Genomic DNA, 24,673 nt, shown 5'->3' on the forward strand with positions numbered 1-24,673 from the left:
ATGTGTAGGGAAGCATACTTCAGTTGAACTCATCTCTGTTTTCCCCCATATCTTAAAGCATGAATTTTGCCATGAGTAGAATGTATATATATACAAATATCATAATAAATTTACCTGCACGATAAAGGGCAATCCAGTCCTGAGCAGAGACATCCTCTCTTATGTCCCATGATACAACTATGTGGCAAGAATGACTGTGGTCCAGGATACATTCCCGGCGGTCCACAGTCAGAGCTGACCAGCTCTGTGGACTGCTAAGACTAAGATTGGAATCACTGTTGCTGCGTTCTCTGAGGGTGTGAGGGGCAGGCACTGGTAGACCTGACCCTGTAGACTGGTTTCTTGGTAGAGACAAGTCATCAATGGAGCTGTAGTCTGAGTTGGATCGACTCATTTTAGCCTTCACCATGTCTTACATCATTTAGACAGTTTACATGGTTTAAATGTGAAGATGAACATTTTGCTGTATTCATGAATCATCATACTCAGGTACAGTCAGGACCCAGTTTGTATTCCACATTCAATCACACACATGATCAAGTTCAGTCCAGATTTCACTTAAAAATTTGAATGGATTATCCCATGGTCATTCTGTTTCCATTTACTTCTTTGTAGGACAACTTGAAATCTAGGAATAATATTTAGTCCATTTTATCTGCCAAAAAGAAAAATAACATGTTAACACAAAACTGGTTTCATAATTTATATATATTTCCATTAACTGGAAAACTGGCACCACTTACAAGGTTAAATATAAATATTTTATTATGCAATGTACTTTATATTACAAATGTGTGTACACATTTTACAAAATCTATGGCAAAGATTATGGTAGCTGATGTAAACTCTTTTACATATATATATTTCCTAGTTATTCACAATAATAAGAAAAACTGATTTCACTGGTCACTGCCTTACTTAGGCCTATATAAGGCAATGACTGGAAAACCTCTCTGTGCCTACTAGTGGAAATGGGCACCTGACTTGTAAGGCAGAAGGAAAAGGTTGGGCTCTGTCTTCTTAATGCCCTAGACATAATGAACCACATTCATTACACCCCGAACTAATATCCCTGGAATGCTGGCAGAAGATTTTTTCCAAGTTAACTGCTAAAACGAGGCATGAGACAAGAAAGCTGGTTTATTCACATTTCAGATTAACTACTAAAACGAGGCATGATACAAGAAAGCTTCTGGTTTAGTCACATTCTTTGTTACGGCTCACCGTGACTAACAGAGGATCAACTTCGCAAGAGGCCAAGCATTGGTCTTGGCAGACAGACAGCAATCCATCTATATACGTCTATGATTGCTCCGATGGCCACTGGGTTCTGGGACTTTCTTAGGCCTGATTGTTTGCGTACATTTCAATAAATGAGTAACAGTGTTTTGGTGTCTGCATGAACATGCATACTTATACCTAAAGTTACAAGCATAGTGGTAACAGAGTTTCTGATTGCATTGACGAGTGCTCCAAAATTATGTAACATAGCTTTAAACCACCTAAAAAAAAACTTACCAAAAAGAAGGTGGGGGGGGGGGTCTGAAAACATGATGAAATGATAAGAGGTTGAGAGGGGGTCTAATAACACAAGCATGTTTAGGTCAAAGTATCACCATGCAAAAAATTTTGTAATAAAGCCAGACACAAAAGCTCATGTTTCATCATTGCTAGTTATAAAATGTTAGTGATAAAGATTTACGGGCATAAATACTCAACATTAAGTAATCAGTTCTTTGACATCTGGATTCAAGATAATATTAGCAAGTGTACAATTGTGTGTACCTTTTTTTTTTTCAGTAAATGGTCAACAAAACTATTAGTATATTCATGAGAGTGTGGGGGTTGGGTCCAGAGTCTCCTGACAGTGTCTAAAACACCTTAAAAAATGTATTTGAAGGTCTGTAAACCCCTAGCATTTTAAAATACATAGCAATAACAATGTGAACAAAATGTTTCATTTTAATATGCATGCCTAGGAACAACCTACTTTAGGAGGGTCTATGAACTTTTAACAAAACTGAAAAAAAGGAGCTAGAATGAGGGTTAGGTTAAAGGGTTGGGTTAGGTTTACAAGTTTAGGATTAAGGCTCAGGTTAGGATTACAGATTTTTCAGGTCTTATGATGTATGTCATGGCGTCCATAACAACCTACGTTATACTGTGGTGCGTCTCTTACAGTTGTTCCCATGCTCTTACTAAATGTTCTGACATGGTCGTCAAAATTCTGGCAACTAATCCTATTCTTTCCATTAAAAAAACTCTACACTGTAAATCGTATTGCTGATTCTTAGCGTCAGTGAAAAAAAATCAGTACATAATATAACTTTCAAAGTCACTTATAAATAAAATTAAAAATATCTTCGTAAATTATGTCTGTCTCTACCATGAGTAAGTTATCTGTGCAACACTTTGAAACTAAACGGGGATTCAAGCTTAATTATATTTGACATAATCAGTTTCCTCTACCATACACAGCCTTGCCATTCTTATGAAAATTATCTAAGCATAGCCCTTCTTTAGGCATCGCAAATACAATCTGCATATAAAATAATCTCCCAAAAGAACAGTTAATGCTGATGGAGGGAGGAAGTATTGATGAGCAACATGTCATAATGATGTCTAAGAAAACAACATAAAACTTTTTCACATGGTTAAAAAACTACCATATTCTGTTTACTGTCTGAAAATGGTGTACTTACGGCATATACGGCCTAATGATCTGGCACTGGAACAGCTAAAGCCAAAAACCTTGCAGACGACCAAAGAAAAATTTATCATACACAGACGACCATATTTACAACGGAACTCTGGGAGCCATGTATCTCCCTAAAGCAACCTATGAAGCAAACATGTAGCCGAGAATATTTTGTAGATATTTTGAAATTGACAATAAATGCACCATTAGTCTATATAATGCTGCATTGATTTAAATATTTCTCATAGGGGGGAAATGACATACGCTCAATTTATGGCGCTGGAGTAGTACTGATGATATGTACTTGTTATAACATTAGACGGCTCTTTCTTCCAGGCCAAATGCGAACGTCAGTCTGGCGGGAAAAATAAGTTCGTGAGGGTTCCATAGTATGTTGTAGCGCGAGCGTGTTCAGAATACGTATACAATGAAACATCTAAGTTCAAGTGACTCCATATATCCAAATGTCAGCTATGAAAACACAAGAACCGCTTTAGCATCAGTGCAAAGATTGCTCGTCTGTTGTAAATGGTTTGTCTTTTTTAATTTCTCTATTTTGGTCGAATACTCGAGTCGTCATTACACTACAGTTTAGTGACGCTAAACGCTTGACTCTCTCACGAGAGATGCAGGTAGACAGTATGTAGAGTGTTGTCTAATTTACCACGGTTGATTGTTCTGTTTTTATTGTATCATCCCGCTACCTTATCTTTCACTCTCTGGTGAGAGGGAACTCAGCAGCTAGCTGGGAGGCACGTTAAAACAGTTTGTAAACAAATGTGTGTGCGCGCGCGAGCAAGTATATGGGCATATTTTATTTTTTCAGCTGTTACATTAGGAACCATTAAGAAGTAAAAAAAAAGTTCAGCATTTATAAATTTTTAGAAATCAGTTTGGTTGTTATTAAATCTTTAAATAACAACTTTCAATAATAAAAAAATCTTAACAATTACTATAATGTGAGAGTGATTTTTTAAACAAGTTAATGGCATCTGATGCAGTTTGGTCTCTTTGCAGCTCGCAGCTGAAGAAGAGTGTTTGCACACTGGGAAACTGTGATCATCTTTTTTGCGTGTATGAGCTTCATATTAAATTCAGATTAGTAATTTTACATGTATGATCTGTTAAATCTTCCTCATTTAAAAGTACTTTATATTACCATGTTATTTTCAGCATGAATAATTTCATTACATTTTAAAAGAAGCAGTTAAAAGTTACAACATTGTGATTATTACTTACAGTCCATATGAATTTATGCCTAGTTAAAACTACAGTTAGACTTTCTCTAGTACTTTGAAAATTCTAGCTGTTGAGAGAAAATTCACATAAATCACTAAACAGGTGAATGACTAATGAAATAAGATTTTTAAGACATCTTAGGTTTATAAAGCAAGGAGTTATAAACTGCTAGTTGGAGTACTCCCTTCTTCATGGGATGTCATCAGCAGACATTTGAATCATTCAATTATTCCTTTAAGGCACATTTGTTCAAGAAACATCTAGAGTCTTAAGCCACAAGTTTCAGTTTTTTGTTACAGATGATTTACCATTGTGCACTTTTTACTTTACGTGTTGTTTGTGATGTACTGGATTAGTGCTCAGAGTTGGACCCTCATGTTGTGATAGAGCACTCCACAAATATTTATTATTATTGGTAGTAGTACTTGATCTTTGAGGGGTATTTAGTTTGTTTTTCTTTTGGGCAATCTGTGTGTTGATTTTAAAAAAAAATTTGTTTTTGTTTGTCAGGCAATGCACTCAGGACTGTCTTGGAGAATGTTGCCCTGTGTGTGGAACCCCTGCTCACTCACGGGATGCACAAGTTGATAAGCAGTTGTCCAGTTTAGTCTCCTTGAGCTTGGAGCTTGGCCGCCTACTACAGCAGCCATCAGCACTTGTTACTGGTAAGATGTAAAAATATGACTTTCTTAGTTTTCAAGAATATTTGTCATCAATCCATTGAAAAGTATTGAAATGAAAGATCCATCTGTTTTGTTCTGCAGGCTTCAGAATATAAACAGGCAGGCTTGTGTACTGATTTTCCTTATTGCTCCTGTGATTTTTTTTTCAATTATTCCACCTGCATTATTGTAAAATTTCTTTAATTTTTATTTTCTCTGTAATGTGGGATAACAGGCAACTAATTTTGATCGTACTTTTACAGTATCATTACTTTAATTAAGAGAGTGTAAATGATCAGAAACTGAAAAAGTATATTTTAAACTTTTATGAAGTAGTTTGTAGTTCAGTGCTATGATTATAGATCACTACTTCTTGATGTATTTGAAATCATTTGCAGTATACTCTGTTTATTTTTGAAAGGCAGAAACATTTTCCTCAGTTATAAATATACAAGGCTTTTGGCAGGAATATTTTGTAGAATATCTTCACAGTTTCAGCACAATTAGCCTTGTCTTTTGCAGATAAAGATGAAGGTCATGAGACTGTGGACCTCACCAAAGCAGAAAGGGCCATGCCTAAGGACAGTTTGACAATATCTAATGATTCTGATTCACAAGGAACACTGTCTTCACCTCAGCAGCAAAATATTTCTATAAACCAATGCCCAACAAGCAGCTTTTGTGCACTGAAAGAAAGTAAACGGAGTTGTGTGAATCAGAAAAGGAGAGAAAAACTAAGTCTGCCTGAAAGAGAGTCGGCACAAGTAGGGAATGTGGAAACAGAAATTATAGATCCTCCAGTTATTATGACAAACATACCTGATTACAAAGGTCACAGAAGTGCAGGTGACAGTGGATTTGTTGATGAAACGAGGACAGATCAAATAAAGACTTCTAAGGATTCTACTTTTGTCTCTGTGACTAAGGGGAAACAAAGGAGAAGTGTAAGAGCCAAACATCTTAGTGTTCAAAGTACAATGGCACAGTTCTTTGATGGAGAGACTGTAGCTGTTGCTAGTAGTTCCAGCCTTGAAACAGTCAAAAACAGTGATGTTGCTGGGACATTTGATGCAGACAAAAATGTAAGTAGAAGAACAAGGAGACAAAGGAGATCAGAACCTTCAAATAAAGAAGAAGAAATCTTAGGAAGAGATACTTCAAGTACCTCTCCGAAAACAAGATCTTTTTCTTCGTCAACAGCAGAATTAAGCAGCCTCTCTAAAAGCAAGCGACAGCGAAACTCTTATCCACCAACTTCTGTACAGACTTCTAGTAAAGTCAAAGCCACAGAAAAAGATGCCAAAAGTCCTCAACTGAAAGCCGTTCAGGAGAGTTTTGTGCCAAGTTCTGTATGTGAAAGGCGTGAGTCTGATCCTACAAAATACAACAGACCATCCTTAACTGGTGACAGACTCTCAGACATTCCTGTTCAGGGCAAGCGCATCAAATCAGTCAGCAAACTTCCTAGCAGCAGAAATTTTAGCCATGGAAGTCCTTCTTTGTCACAATACAGTCCTGGTCTTACAAAAAGAAATGCAAAAGGAGAGACACCTTTACACGTTGCTTGTATAAAGGTGTGCTTGCTTTGCTTTTCCTATGTTTTATTCTTCCATTATGCATTTTGGTCATTCAGATCTTTGTAATGGTCTGCATTTAAGCTCCAGATTTTGCATAATTTGATGATTTTTAAAACATTTGCTTGTATTTACATTTCATTCACAATGCAGGGGGACATTCATATGGTAGAGGAGTTGCTCAGAAAGGGGCACAACCCAAATGTTCGAGACAATGCTGGATGGACACCTCTGGTAAGGAAAAAAATGTAACCCTCTAACGGCCATGGAATTCTTATAGCATTAATCACAAATTGGGTCCGTATGGACAAACCCCACCACCACCAATTGATGCAACTTACGTTTTGGTGTTATGGTTAGATCCAAAAAGATCTATGTCAGCAGGAGCCATACTCCTGGCAGGTCTAACCAAGTCAAACAGGTCTGTCAGGGTAGAGGCTAGACTAAAATGTTGCACCCTGGCCCTCCGGATTTGGGGTTTTGCTTTGGGCTAACAACCCAATCATGTAAAAAAAAAACAACAAACTGTTACAGAAACCGCAACAGGGGTCTGATCGGGAAGATTCCTCTCTAGAGTAGCTTATGACGCATGCTGGTTAAAAATGTGGCCCTATGCTCCTCGGGAACTAACAAGGAATAAACTAAACTATGGACAAACTCCCATACCATTTTGGCATTCATTTTCAAGATGAAAGCATACACTGTGGAAAATGCAATACCTATTTTATTAAAACAAAAGTCAGTGTAATTGACATGTACCACAAGTTGCAGTGACAGTAATAACATAGTAATGCTACAGAAAGATATGAAGAGTTTGTATTGCAAGGTTTGGTCAAATTTTCTTCCTAAATCTAAAAAAAATGAAAGTTTTGATTAGGCCTACATTCTGTATTCTATACAATTATTGAAGGCTGGTAACTTGATGGAACTCTTGTATAGTGTGCATCCCATGTTTATGAAAAGCAAAGAGTGTAGTATTTGTTTGCCTCCCAGATTTTTATACCATATTTCCCTGGCTTGCTGGGAATGTATTGTTTGAAAGGACATCTGCTGCTGAAGACGACTAATTGTTCATCAACAGTCACATTTTTTTTAGGTCTGAGAATGGGAAGTGGTAGAACTAAAGATAAAGATGTGTATTCTGTTCTTATCTACAGCATGAAGCTGTCAACCATGGAAATGCCAGAATAACAGAGATGCTACTGAAGCATGGAGCAGCAGTGAATATGCCAGGTATGGATAACGATACACCTCTTCACGATGCCGTCGCCAACAATCAAGTGGACTGTATCCAACTATTGCTGGCTTTTGGTGCTTCTAAAACTACAAGGTAAAACTACAATAACAGCCTGCATATTTCCGTCCATTGTGCATTATATGATTTTCGTCTTTCAAACTATGAAGAGGCATTTTTAAGGATGCATGGTTGTGTGCAATGTTGCAAGATTTTGGGGTTTTGTTTTAACTTTATTAACTTTAAGTGAAAGGCGAATTATGAGTAGTGCATATTTATGAATACATTTTTTCACTGTACACTTTTTTGGTGCTGGACGTGATAAATATTGAAATCTCTCAGGTGCTATGAACGACTCATATCTTAGATTGTTCAGTTAGATGTCAGTATAGGCTTAGTTCTTATGCTATGAAAAATAAGAGGTTACAGATGGGAGCATCTTAAAATAAACTGGTGCAGAAATCTTTTTTATTTTGATGGGAAATGAATTTGATGGTGGGTGAATTGTTTTTATGTTTGCTGATACTGTTGTATTTTGAAATGCTGTCAGAAACATCCATGGCAAGACAGCTGAAGAGTTGGCACTCACAAAGGAAGCCAAAGCCGCCCTTGCGCATCGTATTAAGCAGCAGCAAGTTGCTCTCAGTTTGCACGAGGTTGGTCCTTGTATACATTTAGCTGCATTTCACATTTCCAATGAAAGTTCTCGCTTGCAGTTTTGTGTATGATTTTTATGTTGGAAGTTTGTAAGTGGAGACACTATCTACATCCTACTGTTAAACATAATGTTTAAACATTTGTCGCATCAGCATTCTTTTCAAAGAATTGTTTTTTCTTTGAGTGTAAGTTCGTTATAGTTTAGTCCTTGTTACTCCTCGAAGAGCATAGGGCCGCAATAACACCTCGTCAGGGGACCCGGTTTTGGCAGCCCCCATTAGTTGGGCCCATATGGTTCCGAAGTCCTTTGCCTCGCTGTCTACTGCTCTAATGCTCGTTACTGTCGTAGTCATTTGTGCTGAGATAATGCAGACATGTGTTGATAAAACAAAATAGGAGCTGCCTCAATCAACATTAAGCAAGCCTAGCAGAAGCATTGTATATGTTTTGAAAATAGGATCACAAAATACTTTTACCCCCTTGTTTACAAATGAAAATAATATGTAAAAGTTTTTGTTTCAGCCTGAAGATATGATAGATTTCATGCCTTTGTGCTTTCTGGGAACAGCACTAGACCGTGACCAGCGCATATTGCTGCAAAAGTGTGCCACACTACTACATGCAAAAGTAGTTGATGAATATTCCCCAGAAGGTAACTCTTCTTTGTTACACTTAGTATTTCAGAATGTTTTATGCCACACTGCATTTGCGTGCCTCAGTTAGTGAAATGTTGTCCTTAAAAATCATCCTAGCATTCCCTCTATCAGTTTTACAGAAAACAACTGCTTTGAGTCTTGAATCTTAAACATATTACTGTTCAGTATTGCCATAGAAGCTTTCCTGAGAACTGATGCTGAGAACAGAACTAGTCAACTTCTTGATGATTAAATTTTATTTTCAGTGACTCATGTCATTAGCAGTTGCAACAAGGATGGTCAGTGTCCTCGCACTCTGAAGTACCTGCAAGCCATCTTAGGAGGGAGATGGATTGTCACCATCGACTGTGAGTTTGCTGTTTTCACTGATTACTTTTATTATTTAGATGTTCTTATCCTATATTTCATGAGAACAGTATTATATCTGGTTTAAGGAGAAAAAATATGCTTCTATACATTTTATAAGTGTATGGCTTTCTTGAAATGTACTTAAAGGTTAGAATTCATGAAATGTGCAGATTAAATTCACTAATTGTGTGTTTGGTACTGTGTAACTTGAAATTTGAGTAGGAAATATTACCCTTACTGGAATCTTAAGGCACTTTTGTGTTTAGGGATCAAGATTTGTCTAGAATATGGAGAAAAAGTCCTTGAGGAGGCATTTGAGATTCCAGGAAGCAGCACCCATCCAAACTGCCATGCTGCACACCATGCTCGTTTGAACCGAAAACAAGAAGTAAGAGAAATGTTCACAACTGATTCCAATGATAGAAGCAAGCAGTGAACTAAAAGAGCAAAGATGCTCTTGATATTTGTTGATTTCCATGTAAGACTACGTGTCTTCATCCACCATTTTCACTGATAAAAGGAGTCTGTTCAATATGAAAAGCTAAAAATCTGTGGAGATGCATGTTTTCCAGATCAAGCATTTCAAAAAAATACAACATAGTATGGTATGCACGTGCTACAACACAGCACAAGTCAAGCTGACATTTAGAGGCTTTATGCAACATAACTAGAAACTTAGTTTTTTACAATAATTTTTACAGCTGCCTGCCCTTTTTGACGGGTGCCAAGTCTATCTACATGGAACATTCACCAGCGTACCTCCAAGCAGACAAGAACTGTCAGACTTGCTCCGACAAGGGGGAGCGCACTTTCTCACCAGAGAGCCTCGCCTGTCAGAACTTGACGAGTATGAATTCACAGTGCCATACCATGCCTCCCAAAGTAGTTGCCTGGCAGACTGCAGCATCTTCATCATTCATGATGGAGGAGCAAATGTTCCCAAAGTTGCATCAAGCAGAGCATGCTGTGTGCCAGCTTCCTGGGTCATTGAATGCATTGCTACATTTTCCCTGCTTGAGCCGCCACAATAATTAGCATAGAACTGAACTGTAAAGATTCCTCTTCCTTTTTTTTTTTTTAAATTTGCTGAAATAGTAGTATGCAAGTGCACCCAAGATATGTTCCTTTACAAATTGTCAATTATGTTTTGTTTAGTAAAGGTGTGTGTGGTGGGTGGGGAAACTACATTAACAGGCAAATAAGTGGTAGGTATTAGTAGCTAGCTGTATTTATAATTAGGTTCTGAATTAAGAAGATGCATCTTATACTGTGATGAAATTGTATTTAAAAAAAAAAAATCTAAATTTAAATTATCGTCAAATCATAAAGCATCTTTGATGTTCTATCATGTTTCAAACTGTGTTAATTTGAACCGTTTATTGTACTAAAATCTAGATTAGAATTTTTCAAGAAATTTATATATATATATATTTTTAACTATCAAATATTGCTGGTTTTTTTGTTTTTGTTTTTTTAAAATAAAATATAGCACGCATGGAATGCTTCTATTTAGAAACCGCTTAATATTAGCATCTGACCCATTAACGCAAGCAAGACGTGATAACCATGGTTTGTCACAAAAAGTTTCCATTCCAAGGATGTATGAATAACTTAAGAAATATACATGAAAAATGTCTTTTTTGCTCGTGCACAGTTTCAAGCTCTTCATCTACAAATCAGCCAGATAAATGTTGTGAATCTTCAAGCAGTGATCAGCACCACAGCTGGCCAGCTGTAGCCAGCTTTTGGCATCCTTAGTAGTCTGCTGTTCTCCAGCTAAGCCAAGTACAGGCCTAAACTTTAGTCGTTTTACAGAAAGCTGATGGCCTTGACTGAAACAAAAAAATGTGATACAAACCCGTTTATATTCTTGTAGCAAATAAAAGTGGAAGAAGATAATGTGAATATGTCTTTAACTTTTGTCAAGACTTTTGTACCAATGAGTCCACAGACAAAACATTTCAATATTTTAAAAATTATAAAACTTAAGTTTGTCCTTATCTGACAATGGAGGTAACATCAAAGTTACAGCACCAACAGCCAGAGGAGAAAATTTCACATGGTAAAAGGGCAAAGGTGGCTATGTATCTCCTACATTTGTCATCTGGTGAAGTCAATAAAGAAATATACTTTTTTAATGATGGTGAACCTGCAGTTGCAAATAACGGGTGCAGTAACAAACATCATTATTACAACTAAACTTGTAATGGTCACCTTGTTTCCAATGCCAAAATGAATGTCCATGAACTGGAATCTGTCCATGTGTGAAGGCTAATAGTACCTTGGTCCAGTCCTGTTGCTATAAGGTACCTATTAAAAGCCAACAAAAGATCTCCAACTGTTATGTGCTACACGGTATCATGCATAACAAATTCTACTTTGTCACAAATTTCAGTTACTTCAGATTGATCTGGAGCATGAAATAAATCATGTCACTATTGCTATGGAGATATCAGCTGTAATAAGAATAACAGTATTTTTAAAACCCAAAATGAATTCTGTAAGGACTGGTGCATAATCTGCACTTCACCAACCTGTCACCACAGAGCATAACCTTTGCCACATCAATGGCTGTTACTGAATCGTTCATTTCAATTGAGTCAGCAGGCTTAGGTGGCTGTCTTTCACAGACATCCTTCAAACACCAGACTAGAACCTGGAACAACAGTTTTAAAACCCTGAATTAGAGATATTGTGCATTAAAACCTGCACAGATTTAATTCAAAAAGTCTGTTATTGCTGCATATGTAGGTTTATAAATATTTTCATTTTAAAAATAACGTTCAGTCTTTAAGGACCTTTTTATCTCTTGACGCAGTGAAGAAGTAATGCTCATCAAAACTCCATGCACAGCTCCAGATAATGCGTGAGTGCAGTGTTGTTCGTTTGTCGACAAAACTGATCCGAGAAAATGCGCTATCTGCAACAATTTCAAAAATTTACTTTTTGCATATTTATTGACATACTGCATTCTCAGAATGTGATCAGGCCATACGACACCTGAATCTTACTGCATAGCAGCTGAGTCATTTTAATCATAAATGGACCATTTAAAATTATTTACTTTTATTAAAATATTGTTCCAGAACTGCAATACTAGAAAATAGCTATATAATTCAGCTTTTCTGTGTAACTGCGTTTATCAGTCACATTTTTAAAACATGTTACTACATACCTGCACATTTATAGAGTGACCACGTCCTATCACGAGATACGGCCAGCAAAAACTGTCCTGATGGGGAAAATGCCATTTGTGTGACTGTTAGAGTGCTGCCCTCTAGACAACCAACTGTGCGCCACATGCTAGTATCCCACAACAGGATTTTTGCATGTTCTGCTTTGGCTGCCTGCACAGAGTGATGTAATCAATGTGCACAATGGAATCCAGATTTTCACCTTAATGACATGAGTGCCGAATTTAGCATGATAAATATTTTTTTTAAATTATGTGACAGAAATGGTTGACATCTGAAAAGCATGAGTAAAACTTTCGCATGGACCAGTCTCCATATTGAGGAAAGTCCTAAATTTTCTTGATGATTGAATGGCATGTATGATTATGGCTTTACAGATACATCTAGTTACACAGTCATACAACAGCTGCCTACCTTACAGGATGAAGCCAGCAAGGTTCCTGCAGGATTTGATGCCATTGCAAACACCTCATAACCATGCCCATAGAGTTTGTGGATTTCTGGCCAGAGTGTGTTTTGTAGTAAGTGTTCTTCACTTGGAGGAGCTAATCAACCATTAAAACAATTTTTTTTATTTTAGGATGATCTGATCTGCAGCATACTTTTTTAAACACCACCAACCTATCACACACCCACAGATTTTTTAATTTAGGAAATGATCGTGCCAAATGTCCATTTTTTATGGTAAAATTCCTTTCTACCAGAAGAAATGACTATATGGAGTTATACCGAGTAGCTACCTCAGTTCCAGCTCTCCACTCCTGATTGGTCAGACCTGACGCATTTAACCAACGCCACAAACAAAGTAAAAGCAACAAAACCAAAAATCATACTTTTTAGTGCAACAGGGGAAAAGTAGACATCAGGATACTGCTCATTTTGCTGTGCTGGAATCAGTCTGTTATCCTCCGCTGCGGTATAACCTACATCAAATATTGCTTTATTTGACAAGCCAAGGGCTGGAACACTAGCACCCTCTGGCAAGCTGCTAGTTTCCTGAACAAACATGGAGAAAATGACAGGCATATGTGACAACGTACATATAAGCAGGACTACCTGTCCCAACCACCACCACCTCCAGACTCCAATTATTGCAAATCAAGAAAGAACATAACAAATGAAAGATATTTAAAACAGATCAGTGGGTGCTTTTGTCTACCGGCAATAACAGATTATTAAGAAGAATGACAAGTAAAATGAAAAAAGCTGAAAAGAAAATGGAAGTGACCTAGTTTTTTTCTATCTTAAACAATCATGACATCAGTTACTCTTTCATCTTCACCAGTGACCAAAAACAGTCTTCGTTACCTCTTGAGACAGTTCATTTATTTCATCCAAACCACAGATGTTGCACAGATTCTGAATGAAGTTTCGTGGTGCTTGGAAAATTCTGATCACTTTCTCATCACCAGAAGATGCAAACATGAATTGTTTAATAGATGTCAGGCACTGCATGTCATAGCCATGAATCTGTGGCCGTGCAATCTCATACCATCCTCGCTAACAAGAAGAAAAAGAAAATAGGAGGTAAAGGTTATCCTACTTTCTACAACATTTGAACAGTAGAGAACAATGCAATGCATCAAAATTTCGTAAAGCTGCACAACTGTATACGCATAGTCAAAGGCCTTCTGCATGAAATGATCCCTATACTGAATTCAGATGCACAGGTGCATACATGCATGCGCCAATACACTTGCACATACAGGACACTCTCTTCCACATAAGAAGAAGGTATTTTTTACATTTACAGAAACAGCTGACATGAATTTACAGTGTACTTAACCTGACCATTCGGCATATTCTTACATATTTGCCATTGTGGACCCAGGGAGCATGTAGGCGGGTTGTCTGGTCCAAGCTTGTGGTCAACACAAATCTGCCTGCTACTTTTTCCCAGTCCAGGTCTTGAACACTGGCAAAATGACCCCCGCCAGTAACTGCTGGCTCCCAAGAATTAAGCGTCTAAGGTAAACATTCAGAGAGAGAGAAACACATTTATAAATAAATAAAATTATTTTTGCTGATATCTAGTTGCCCATAAAATGAAAATAAAGGGCAAGGCAGCTCAAAGCACATCTTTAATCCTCTTATGTGAAGCCAGTCAAGCAGTAGAAAAAGCTGTGGTGATTTATAATTTTTATGAGTCTTTGCTTATTTTCTTGTTCATAAAATAATGTTCAGTCACGTAAGAACTCTAAATTCTCTCAAAACTAGCAAACATCTGTCAACTTTGTTTTGCTTGTTTATTTGCCATTTTAAAGATAATTGGTTTTAATACCATTAGAAAATGAAATAATCTTCATAGTTCCCTGTCAACAAAACAACGATATGCATCTGCAAGCCTATTTCCAGCTGTTATTTGAATAAATGAAGATAAAAATATATGCATTTGGCATGGTAACCAAGTAAAGACTAGAATTAAAGACAATATATGGAAGAGACTTCATTATTAATATAGTATATATAAAAGATGGCATCACAGAAAAATCAGAAGTGGAGCAAATGAAAGCATGAATACTACTGACTTTGTTTAAAATCCATTGATGCAGAGCTCCATGATAGCCATGAGCTAAAATAGATTCGCCACTTGGACTGAAAAGACCTCCATAAAATCCAAGTGTGTTACCTCCAACTTCTCCAACACGTACCTGAAATATTTATGTTGTATTTCTCTTTATTTATAATGAGAGTATAATACTACAGCAATACAATTACTTTCAAAAAAGTAAAGGTAGACACAAAATAAACTATCCTTATAGAAATAATCACTTTTTTTTTTTCAATATTCCACTCTGGAAGACACCATCATTAAAAATCTCTTATGTATGCTCAAGCATGTAAATAGTATCCAAACTCTCTTTCTCACACACACAAAAGAGAACAAGAGACTCATACAAAAAGAAAGCCCGTCAATATTTCAGTGACTGTGCCCTCGTTTTGGAAAAACACTAGAACTTGTCATTATTAATGAATATAAGCACCATTACTAACCTTTTCTACCCACATGCCTCCCTCTGCTTCAGGCTGCCAGATTATCATTGTTTTGTCCATTGATGCAGACAGCAAGCCCATTGGCTGAAGCCACTTCTCATCTGTATCATTGAATTTGAAATGTAGTTTAGAACTGGGATGCTGTTTCTTGGGGGGCATTAAAAGCAATGAAAAATATAAAATCCCTTTTATCAAAATAAATTAAGAATAATTAACACTGTAACAGCAACGTGCATCAATGGACACAAATGACAATGTTTAAGCCTGTGAACTTATAAAGTTGAATCTCGGTCACCAAAGACTGCAATGGCTTCCCAGCGGCGGCGTTAGGGGGTGGCAAATGGGGCGGCCGCCCCAGGCCCCGCTCTCGAAGGGGCCCCGCGCTTTAGCCCCGAGGTCATCTTTATGACTTATTGCTAGCTGTGGTAAACAAGTTGTGACAAAAAAATTGACGTTCAGTAAACACTTCTAAGTTCTAATGAAGCAAATTATTGAACCCATGTCTTCACGTTAAACCCGACAATAATAACAAGCAGTTTATGAAGTTATCGTCACCATATTATTTCGCTTTAAGAAAAAACCGCTACTGTCACAAACGGTTACGAACAATTAAAACGCTAAATTCATTCGTTATTTCGTGAAATTAATCCAACCTATCTAACTGTATATAAATCAGTGCTTCCGGCATCACATCAATAGGGATATTGATACAACGTCCTCCATTACCCAGGCCCCGCGCGGATGGTCGGCCCCAGGCCCCGCGTGTTCCTAACGGTTCCTAACGCCGCCTCTGTGGCTACCTCACAGAAAGCATTGATGTACCCCACCAAAGGAGTGAATACTGCAAAGATCTGTCAAATTTCAGCTGAACACAGATACTAACATCCTTCAAAACAACCAGACTAGAATCAGCAAAACCTGCTGACATACCAGTCCTACTAGGAAGAATTTGAAAGAGAATTCTGCAGTCTAAGGAAAGTTACCTAGTGCTGACAATGTCCCAGCTAAGCTGCTCAAGCAGGGTAGGGGTGAAACAACAAAGGCCTTCACTGCTATGTGCCTGAGAGTCTGGGAATACAAAGAATGGCCCCCAAACAGACACAATCACTAGTCATACCCCTTCCAAAAAAGAAAACGGCAAACTGAGCCAGAACTACAAAACGATAAGCCTAATCAGCCACCCAAATGAAGTCATGCTTAAAGTAATAGAGAATTGAATCATCACCATGCACCTGTACACGCCATACATAATAACAGTTTGTGGATTTCGAAGACAACTTGTGTAGAAAATTACACTGTGACCTGATGAAAAATGATCAATGTGTTGTCACCTGCCAAAGCAATGATGTTGAAGAAGACGGAGAGTTCCACCTCTATCCAGCTTTCATATACATGACATCAAGTATGTTGACTTCACACTTATTTTTGATATAACAAAAAGCTGATTCATAATTTTTCTTGCTTTTCCTGTCTGGAAAACAGCACCTATATGCAGTGTTGACAGCAATACTACAGCTGATGATACTGTTTTGGATGGATTAGCTTGATATTTTACAAATCACATGGAGTGAGCTTAGTGAAAGCAGTTTATACTACTGTATACTATTTAGAAAGTTGCAAGTATTTAATCACATGAATACCTAAACACTGCGGCCTTTGCCAGTGTATGCTGTAGATCCAGCCTTCATGTCCACTCAGCACTGATTCAAGAATGACTGCATAATACTTCTGTTCACCATCTAGTAAGATGAAAGACAAGACACTTTTTTTAAACAAGAAATCAAATGCTATCTACCTGTGTCAAACAAATACTTTATGCAGTCAATAACAAAAGTGAAATAATTCATGTAGTTCATATTTTATGAAAGGTAATATTTAATAAACCCTGTTTATTACAACATGGAAACTTTTATAATTGCAACATCCATGTAAACCTGAAAAACCAGTGAGCATAGAAACAAATTAGAAAAATCCTTTATATTGCTCTTGAAAGTGCACCACCTGAATGAAAAGAAAATGTCTTCTCCTTCATTTTAATGTCTTCCTCTGGAACAAGATTGGTGATCGAGACTGGACCAGGACCAGTCACTGTGTCCAGGGATCGCTGTGAAAATCTCCAGATGCGAATCAAGTGATCCTGAGCACAACTTGCCAGCAGAATATCACCTATATCTGTGTTGATGAAAACAGACATAGGCTGAATTGCTTAAACAAAAACAATTCTGTAATATTTAGCTGTTGCTTTTTGCTTTATGGTGAGTTAATCTAAAACAGTGTACCTTCCAAATATGTTTGGTTGTTATGAAGGTCTCAGATTGTTCATACACTTGAGTAAAACTTTTTGTGAGAAGAGGTCTGATCTGACCAGTTATTCTACCTTGAGTTTAAAAGGCAACATGAATGCTCAGCAAAAATTGCTAGAAATAGAGTATAAAGTATCACAAAAAACATATTGGTGGTATTTTACAATGAAAAGGCATTAAAAATATTATCTTATTGCTTTTTCTTAATCAAACCTGGATTTGTCGAGAAAACAGAAAGTGACGAAAGGGGGTAGTATTTCTAAAAATAGCATTGTCTGAATGAGCTGAATTTGAAGAGGAAAGATGCAATCCTTGGTAAAAGAAAACAGACCTGGACAAAATGTACTGTTGCTGAATGTTCTCTTCAATACTCAGTTGAAGTTAGTTCCTAAAGATAATGGCTACAAACACCAGTGAATTCACCAAGAAAACTAGAAGCCCATTTATAACACTAAGTAACTTTCTACTTTGAACCAGAAAAATAAAATGTTCTTACCATCTACAGTCATGTCCAGTCCCCTCACCCAGTCTTCATGACCTGCTAACTTTATGACAGGCATGAACTGGAAAAGTAAAAACAAACTTACAAACTTTGTAAAAATACTTTCTAACTCACTTCCATGCAAATATTATGAACTACAAATAAGACCAAGTTATAGCGCATACTGGTTGTGGATGTCTTACCTGCTCACCTTGGCGCACATAGAGGTGCACTTTGTGGTCATCTGCTCCACAAGCAAGGATAGGCACTAACAAAAAAACCCAAACAAACCAAAAAGCATTCCATACAGGAAGGAAAGAAAAATAAATGAAAGAAAAAAAGACACACCGGACTAATAATCTGCTCTTTTTTCTCATAAGGTTAAAGATCAATTAAACATTTAATAATACATTTTTAGAGTTTAATAACAAACAACATTAATGATGCACTGTTCTCTGAATTGCCCAAATTGCTCTCTGGTATAAATAACGTGTTATTTGAATCTTAAGCTTCAGGCACACAATCAACCAAGAACAGGGAAACAGTGGGTGAACTTTTCTAAAACTAATTTTGGGGATCACTGGTCATACGGAGAGATATTCAAATAGACTGTTTCAGAAACTTTGTGTTTATTATTAATTAGGATGGCAAAGTTCATGAATGCTGACATACTTAAGCTTCTATTATATATATATCTCTCTTAAAGCAATAATGGAAAAGGTGGGGGGCCAAATGCAGGGCTGAACAATATAGCCACTCATAACATCCCAAATGAAGTTTTCAAGTGATGCTAGCCATCTTCAATTATCTCCAAATCAAGCAGTGAATATGCTGCCTGCCTAAAAGGCCTGAAGGTATTTTCTTTTTTTTTTGTGTGTCACATGTAGGACTCATAGTTCATGATTGTTGAACAATTTACTACTTATTAAATGATTTGTTCAGTCAAGTTGGTGAACACCTTTGGCAGCAATGTTGAAATTAAAAACAAAAACAACAACACCAAAAAAAAAAAACCTTAAATTTTTGAACATGTAAAATGGCAAACATGAGCCAAACAGTTTTGCCACACTGAGAAAAATTTCGTGTTTTGCATTCCTTCTATGTCTGCATATTTATGACTTACCTTGTGTGGCTGGAATCATCAGCAATGAAAGATCCAGGACAAAGCCAGTGCCAAAGAACAGTGTCTGAACAGCAAATATATCTGAAAAATTAGTGAGACTTTCAAGTTTTTGTAAATTAGTGGCCTGTTCTCTCTCAAGCCCACTAGGGTCATGTATAGGCTCGTCCAGGACAAACTTTCTGGTTGAGAAATAGTTTCTTTGCTGAAGTAATATAACCTTCCTGAACTCTACTGTAGCTCATGTCAGAACTAATAATAGTTGAATGTGTCCTTCTGCAGTCTGCAAGGGTCCTGTACAGTGCCCACGGGCAACCAATTATCCATGTGTGCCTGCTCACATGTTTTTGTATCTGTGGTGACCTTGCAATGTCCAGTCAATGTGGGCAGTGCATGTGATAGACAGGGAGTGTGGAAGAGAAAGCAAGCGAGAAAGAGTTGTAGTTTGTATGTACACGTGCATATGTATTTGGAGGAAATGTAAGGAGGGGTGTATAACCCAGTGTGAGCAGTAGGTAAGGGATGTAACTATTTTAAATAAAATCAGCAAACATACCTTCACAGAATGGTTTCCTTTGCCATAACCTCACAGTGGAATCAGAAGATGCTGTTGCTACTAGAAGTTCTGATTCTTTTGAAAATTCTTTAGACCTGCTTCCAATATACACAGCTGCAGACACAGTAACTGACCCTTGATGCCCAGATAACACAGCATGTTTTTCCCAGTGCTAACAAAAGAAATAATGCAATTATAAGGCTACACCGCAATCAAAAGTCATCATTGACACATATTTGTATATTAGAAGCAACATATAGACATGAAAGTTTCCTGCATTTTATCACTACCTGAACATTTACTAAAGGGAGAATTTGTGCTATTAAGTTCAGGTAAATACTATGCTATCCCTATATATAGAAATAATAGGCACCTTAAATTGCTTGTGCCATCTGCAATCCAGCAGCTCAATCACAGATGAATTGTCAGTGGAGTGTGTGATAGTGTATGTGTGCAACTGAATAGTCTAGATATAATTTTTTTTTTTTTTTAAAGATTGTGTTGCTTGTTTGTATGTTCCCACTTGCTTATATTTTTCACACTGTTCTTTTTTTTTTCTTTTTCACTTGCTCATATTTTTCACCTAGAACTTATTGTGTAGCAATTCAAATATATTGTAACTGAGCACCTTCCCAATGTTTAAACTGCCCACTTGGGACTAATAAAGTGGTCATTGTCAATTTTTTAAATGGATGACAAGCATTAAAGTTCTAACAAAACTTAAACTTATGAATATCTCATTTAGACTATATTTGTGAACTGGATATGCAGTTCTAGAAAATCTTTCAATGCCAAGAACTGTGAAGCTTAGATGACACATGTGATCTTACTGAATCCCTTTTGACTCACACTTGTATAGCATACAAGAATTCAGGAATTTATATGCAAGCATATGCTTGCACAAAATCTTAAGATGTTAAGATCATAAGATCTTAAGAAAACAACAGTAAAGAAATTCTTATCATTGGTGTGCTAGCATAGCATAATGATGCTAGCTTGATTAAGAGGCTCATTTACCCAAGTTGCCTCTACACACAAGACAGCTGTCTCTCCATATAATATAGCAGAAACTTTATTCATCCTCAACTAGGCAGCTTTTTTATTTTCATCATTCATTTAAATAAAACACAGATAGTAATCACAAGTAAGTCTTATTTACACATGATATTAACTAAACAAAACAACTGAACAGTGGTGTTCAAGAATATACTCTCACTTATTTCAATGCAAGCATCACTTAAAAGATCTGTAAATCTTTCACTTCATGACTAGGAATTATGACTAGGTTTTTTATTTGAATAGGGACTGGAAAAAAGTACTTACAGTTTGATCTTTATAGTGCCATACAATTGCTGTCATGTCAACAGAGCAAGAGACAAGCTCGATTTCAGGATCTGTGATGACAATAAGTCAATATCAGTAAAGTTAGGGATAAGATTAAGACTGAATTGCAGTAGATTACCAGTTCTACACACATATAAACTGTATATTTATAAATAAGCAGTAATTTTTTAAAGTTAATACTAGTTAGCATTGAGTGACTGCTTGAAAAAAATCTTGTACACCTAGGTATGATAGGAAATGTTTTTTTTTTAGATTTGTAATGTCATAACAAGGAATGCTTCTATATAAAACAACATACAAAGTGTGCAGTGGGGAGAAGGAATCCATCTTGTACTGTTCACTCTATCAGTGTGTGAGGTCAGCATATACAGTGTACCTCCTCCTCCTCGAACAGTGTCTGCGTTCTGCAATGTCTCCACCTGTCCAACAAGATCGCATAAACCTGACAATCTCTCTTTCTCACACTGAAGTATCAGCAAACTGGCAGTCAACAAAACTGGCAGAGAAATGATGGCGAGTTTCACTGTTAGATTAGATACCGTATATATATCATATATATCACTTAATTATAAAGGTATTAAAAAGTGATCATTTTGACATGTTTCTTTAAGCACTATATGTGATGCCATCATTGATGTACGCTTCTTCTTGTTTTTTTGTTTCTGTGTTTATTTTTTCACATCCGCTGTTGCTATTCTGATAATTTATCATGCAGTCGATCACCTCCAGTAAGATATACCTCTGGCTGATAGATTGCGACATTATTGCAGGATCCGTAACATATCAGATTATTTTTGCCCCAGTCTGCACAGTGAGGCACACGATTGCAGCCTGAACTGACATAACACGTGCAGACGGTGACCACCATGATGTTTTGGTTCTTGGCATCGCAAACCATAATTTAAAGGGAGATAATCATTAACACCTTATTCAGATAAAGGGGAATAACTCGTATGCACAACTGTTGTAATTAATTTTTATCCACCGACCCACGACCCCATGATCTTCAGATTATCTCTCCCCATTTCCCCATTACCCCTATACACAGTGACACACATTATCAGCCACACACACCATATATAAATATATTAAAGACATTTAAGAATGTGTATGTATTAGTTTTTAATGATATTGATATACATTAATATAGAAAGAGAAAATATCGTGCGGGCGCGTCTGACAGAGAGAGTGCGTGTGATTAAAGCATACTGATGGTTATTTTTATTGTGGTACTTGTGACTACGAAAAAATACAGTAGTGCTATGCATTTGATTTTTAATACTGTCATGGATCTAGTCAGAGTGCTAGGACTGGGCGCGTGTGTAGATGAAAGCGTGCGAATGATGGACGTTGTCTAAATGGAACGTGAAAAATGACGTAGAGTGACGTCAAAAGAAATTGTGAGGTAAGAGAGAGGATCGTTGAGAGGGGATATGGAAGCAGAAGGACGTGAGAGGACATTTTTTTTGGAAGAAGAAGGAGGTTAAAAGAGCGGATAGAAGACGGAGTGAGTTAGAAGAGAGCCTTTGCCAAGACAATGTGCCTCGCGAGTGAGTAAAAGATTGAGTGTGATAGTCAAAGAAGAAACCAGCGTGTTAGTGACTGTATTTTTTTTGTCAGGATTTTTTCTTTTGAGTTTTTGTTTAGTAAACAAGGGCAGACTCGATCGAACAGGCGAATCTTTTTTTTTTCTGAGTGAAAGAACTCGCAATTGTCCGACCCGCTGGTGAGTTGGAGAGAGCGAGAAACTATAGGCACCGGCGGCGTCGTGACAAATACTCAGGTGACTTTCTCCACTTCGACCATGGATGGTTATAGCGCCTGATACCAGTACAGTGACGGCTGGCTGTCATGGGTTCAGCTCTCGTCTCGGGGCTGCTTTTTTCTTGGTTTTTTGTTTTTGTTTTTTTTTTTTTGTATGTGGCTCATGCCTTGACGCGAATGGCCCTCTTCCTCGTCCCAGATATAAATATCAATTGGTAGGTTGGTTGGTTGATCTGGCGGGTTGCTGATTTTCGTCTGTGAGGGGAGAGTAGTGGGGTGGGAGCCGGACTACCACGAGAAAGCCCCCGACGTCCAGCCATGTGTCACAGAGAATGTCCGAAATTGTAATGGGCCCTTCACTGTAGCGATGACAAGCGAGTGTTTTAAACCCAGATATATATACTACCGAGCGCTTCACTCCCCCTTCCTCCCAACCCGATGGTGTGACATATCTATCCTTGTGTGACGTCTGACGGTTGGCCCCGATTTTTGAAATGTGACTTTTGGAATGTTTTCCTTATCAATAAGTACGTCGTTTGAGAAATGGTCTGCTAACAGGTGTACGTGTATATGTACAGAGGTGTGCTGAATATTTTCAAGTAACATTTTTAAACTCAAACAAATTAAATAACGCACATTGAAATACACATGCATGCAAGTAGACACGAACACAGACACATGTACACATGCGCTCACACACACACACAGAGTATGCATGCATGCCACAAGCAAATACACACACACACAAAAGAGACACAGGAGTACGTTTCAGTCTTTGCTATTGTCACAAATAATTGACCGTTGTGCAATACCGTTTATGTTGTTTTGTATTAGATAAGTTTTCAGAGCATGACCGTCTTGTTGTGGGAAAGTGCTGCATAAATGTACATTACCATTTCTACTGCTACACTACTGCTACAATACATGTCGCGTGTCATGATGTCGTCTAGGTCTGCATGTCTCTCAGCGCGTGGGGACGCTCCTGTATTGGAGAGGTAGCTGACAGCAGACGACAGTTAACGTGTGTTTTCAGGCTATTTTTGTCCGGCTCGCGGGAAAAGGTCAAGGCCTTCGCCCGTTGTCTGTTTCAGCGCCTGACGTCACAGTCTTGCTACGTCACGTGAGGTTTGCTCGAGGGCGGGTCGCTGCTGTTGAGAGATTTTTTACCAAGGAACTGAGTAGAGCGGAGAGTGTTTTGTTTTTGAGAAGACGGCTGGAGTCTGTGCTGTGAGGCAAGGTGCCGGTTGTATGCTCTGCCACGACTGACCCAAGCTTGTGGACACTGAGAGGCTGGTTCTACTAGCGAGTTGATGCCAGCAGTGACCACCGGGACTTGTGGAAAGTGCGGAGGCTGGCGGAATGACATCATTGGGCTGTGACATCCAGTGTCTACGGGAGTGTGCTTCCGTTTCTTCTCGGGGTGACTGTCGGTCATTAGCATAAGCCGTGTGGGCTTTTTTGTGTATGTCCGGGATGCACGACCTTGGTGTGTATTTACTGTGTACTTCCTGTGTATACGTGCTGTGCGTACGTGCCTTATGTCCTGGCTCCACGCTCTTTTGTTCTACGAGCATTCGTCTGAGATATAATCAACCATTCTGCACTTCTTCATTTGTGACGTCTACGTCTGCGGGTTCTACACCAGCATTCAGAAAGGGAACTGTACTGTGAACAGCTCCTGAGACTGTGTACTAAGCGCCTCAAGCCCCTGTTCTGTGTTAAGAATTAAAGACTGAGGGGGAAACTACGTTTAACTGACTGTACTGGGCTGCGGTGCGCGGTTTTTTTTTTTTCTGCTGTGTTATAATTTGTGCGCGTTTGCGCTTTGTTTTTATTGTCGTTGCGGGGG

General features: G+C 37.8%; 3 protein-coding genes across 5 annotated transcripts in view; 1 reads left to right on the forward strand and 2 right to left on the reverse strand.

The window, feature by feature from the left end:
• Positions 1-2,855, reverse strand: part of LOC112563753 (E3 ubiquitin-protein ligase HECW2-like) — a 32,510-nt gene extending 29,655 nt beyond the window's left edge. The window contains exons 1-2 of one of the 2 annotated variants that reach the window (XR_003099121.1): positions 2,703-2,855; positions 115-655 (exon numbers count right to left, since the gene is read on the reverse strand). Coding sequence is in view for 1 of the 2 variants with exons in the window: in XM_025238044.1 (XP_025093829.1) it covers positions 115-409 (295 nt within the window). In the remaining variant the exon portion in view is untranslated. The remainder of the gene's footprint in view (positions 1-114; positions 656-2,702) is intronic. The other variant, XM_025238044.1, reaches the window with a different exon arrangement.
• A 170-nt stretch (positions 2,856-3,025) lies between these two features.
• Positions 3,026-10,141, forward strand: LOC112563755 (BRCA1-associated RING domain protein 1-like). Its single transcript, XM_025238047.1, has 11 exons — positions 3,026-3,229; positions 3,716-3,772; positions 4,448-4,602; positions 5,122-6,173; positions 6,327-6,407; positions 7,331-7,503; positions 7,958-8,063; positions 8,587-8,716; positions 8,966-9,067; positions 9,335-9,456; positions 9,770-10,141. Exons 1-11 carry the CDS (start codon positions 3,126-3,128, stop codon positions 10,097-10,099), a joined length of 2,412 nt encoding a protein of 803 aa, XP_025093832.1. The 5' UTR covers positions 3,026-3,125; the 3' UTR covers positions 10,100-10,141.
• Positions 10,142-10,521: 380 nt separating this feature from the next.
• LOC112563754 (elongator complex protein 2-like) lies at positions 10,522-21,973 on the reverse strand. 2 transcript variants are annotated; one of them, XM_025238045.1, is made up of 20 exons: positions 21,800-21,973; positions 21,359-21,479; positions 21,040-21,110; positions 19,717-19,888; positions 19,164-19,244; positions 18,244-18,308; positions 18,056-18,122; positions 17,258-17,428; positions 16,897-16,995; positions 15,257-15,357; positions 14,791-14,913; positions 14,072-14,227; positions 13,571-13,762; positions 13,096-13,258; positions 12,677-12,807; positions 12,244-12,415; positions 11,867-11,988; positions 11,603-11,724; positions 11,283-11,378; positions 10,522-10,900 (listed from the first exon to the last, which is right to left on the reverse strand). In XM_025238045.1, the coding sequence occupies exons 1-20, from the start codon at positions 21,956-21,958 to the stop codon at positions 10,738-10,740; spliced, it is 2,547 nt and encodes an 848-aa protein (XP_025093830.1). In that variant the 5' UTR covers positions 21,959-21,973; the 3' UTR covers positions 10,522-10,737. The 2 variants fall into 2 exon arrangements, with proteins under 2 accessions (XP_025093830.1, XP_025093831.1); XM_025238046.1 differs by having other exon boundaries at positions 10,758-11,234; positions 11,270-11,378.
• Positions 21,974-24,673: the final 2,700 nt, after the last annotated feature.

Source organism: Pomacea canaliculata, linkage group LG5, assembly GCF_003073045.1.
Source record: "Pomacea canaliculata isolate SZHN2017 linkage group LG5, ASM307304v1, whole genome shotgun sequence".
NCBI lineage: Eukaryota > Metazoa > Mollusca > Gastropoda > Architaenioglossa > Ampullariidae > Pomacea > Pomacea canaliculata.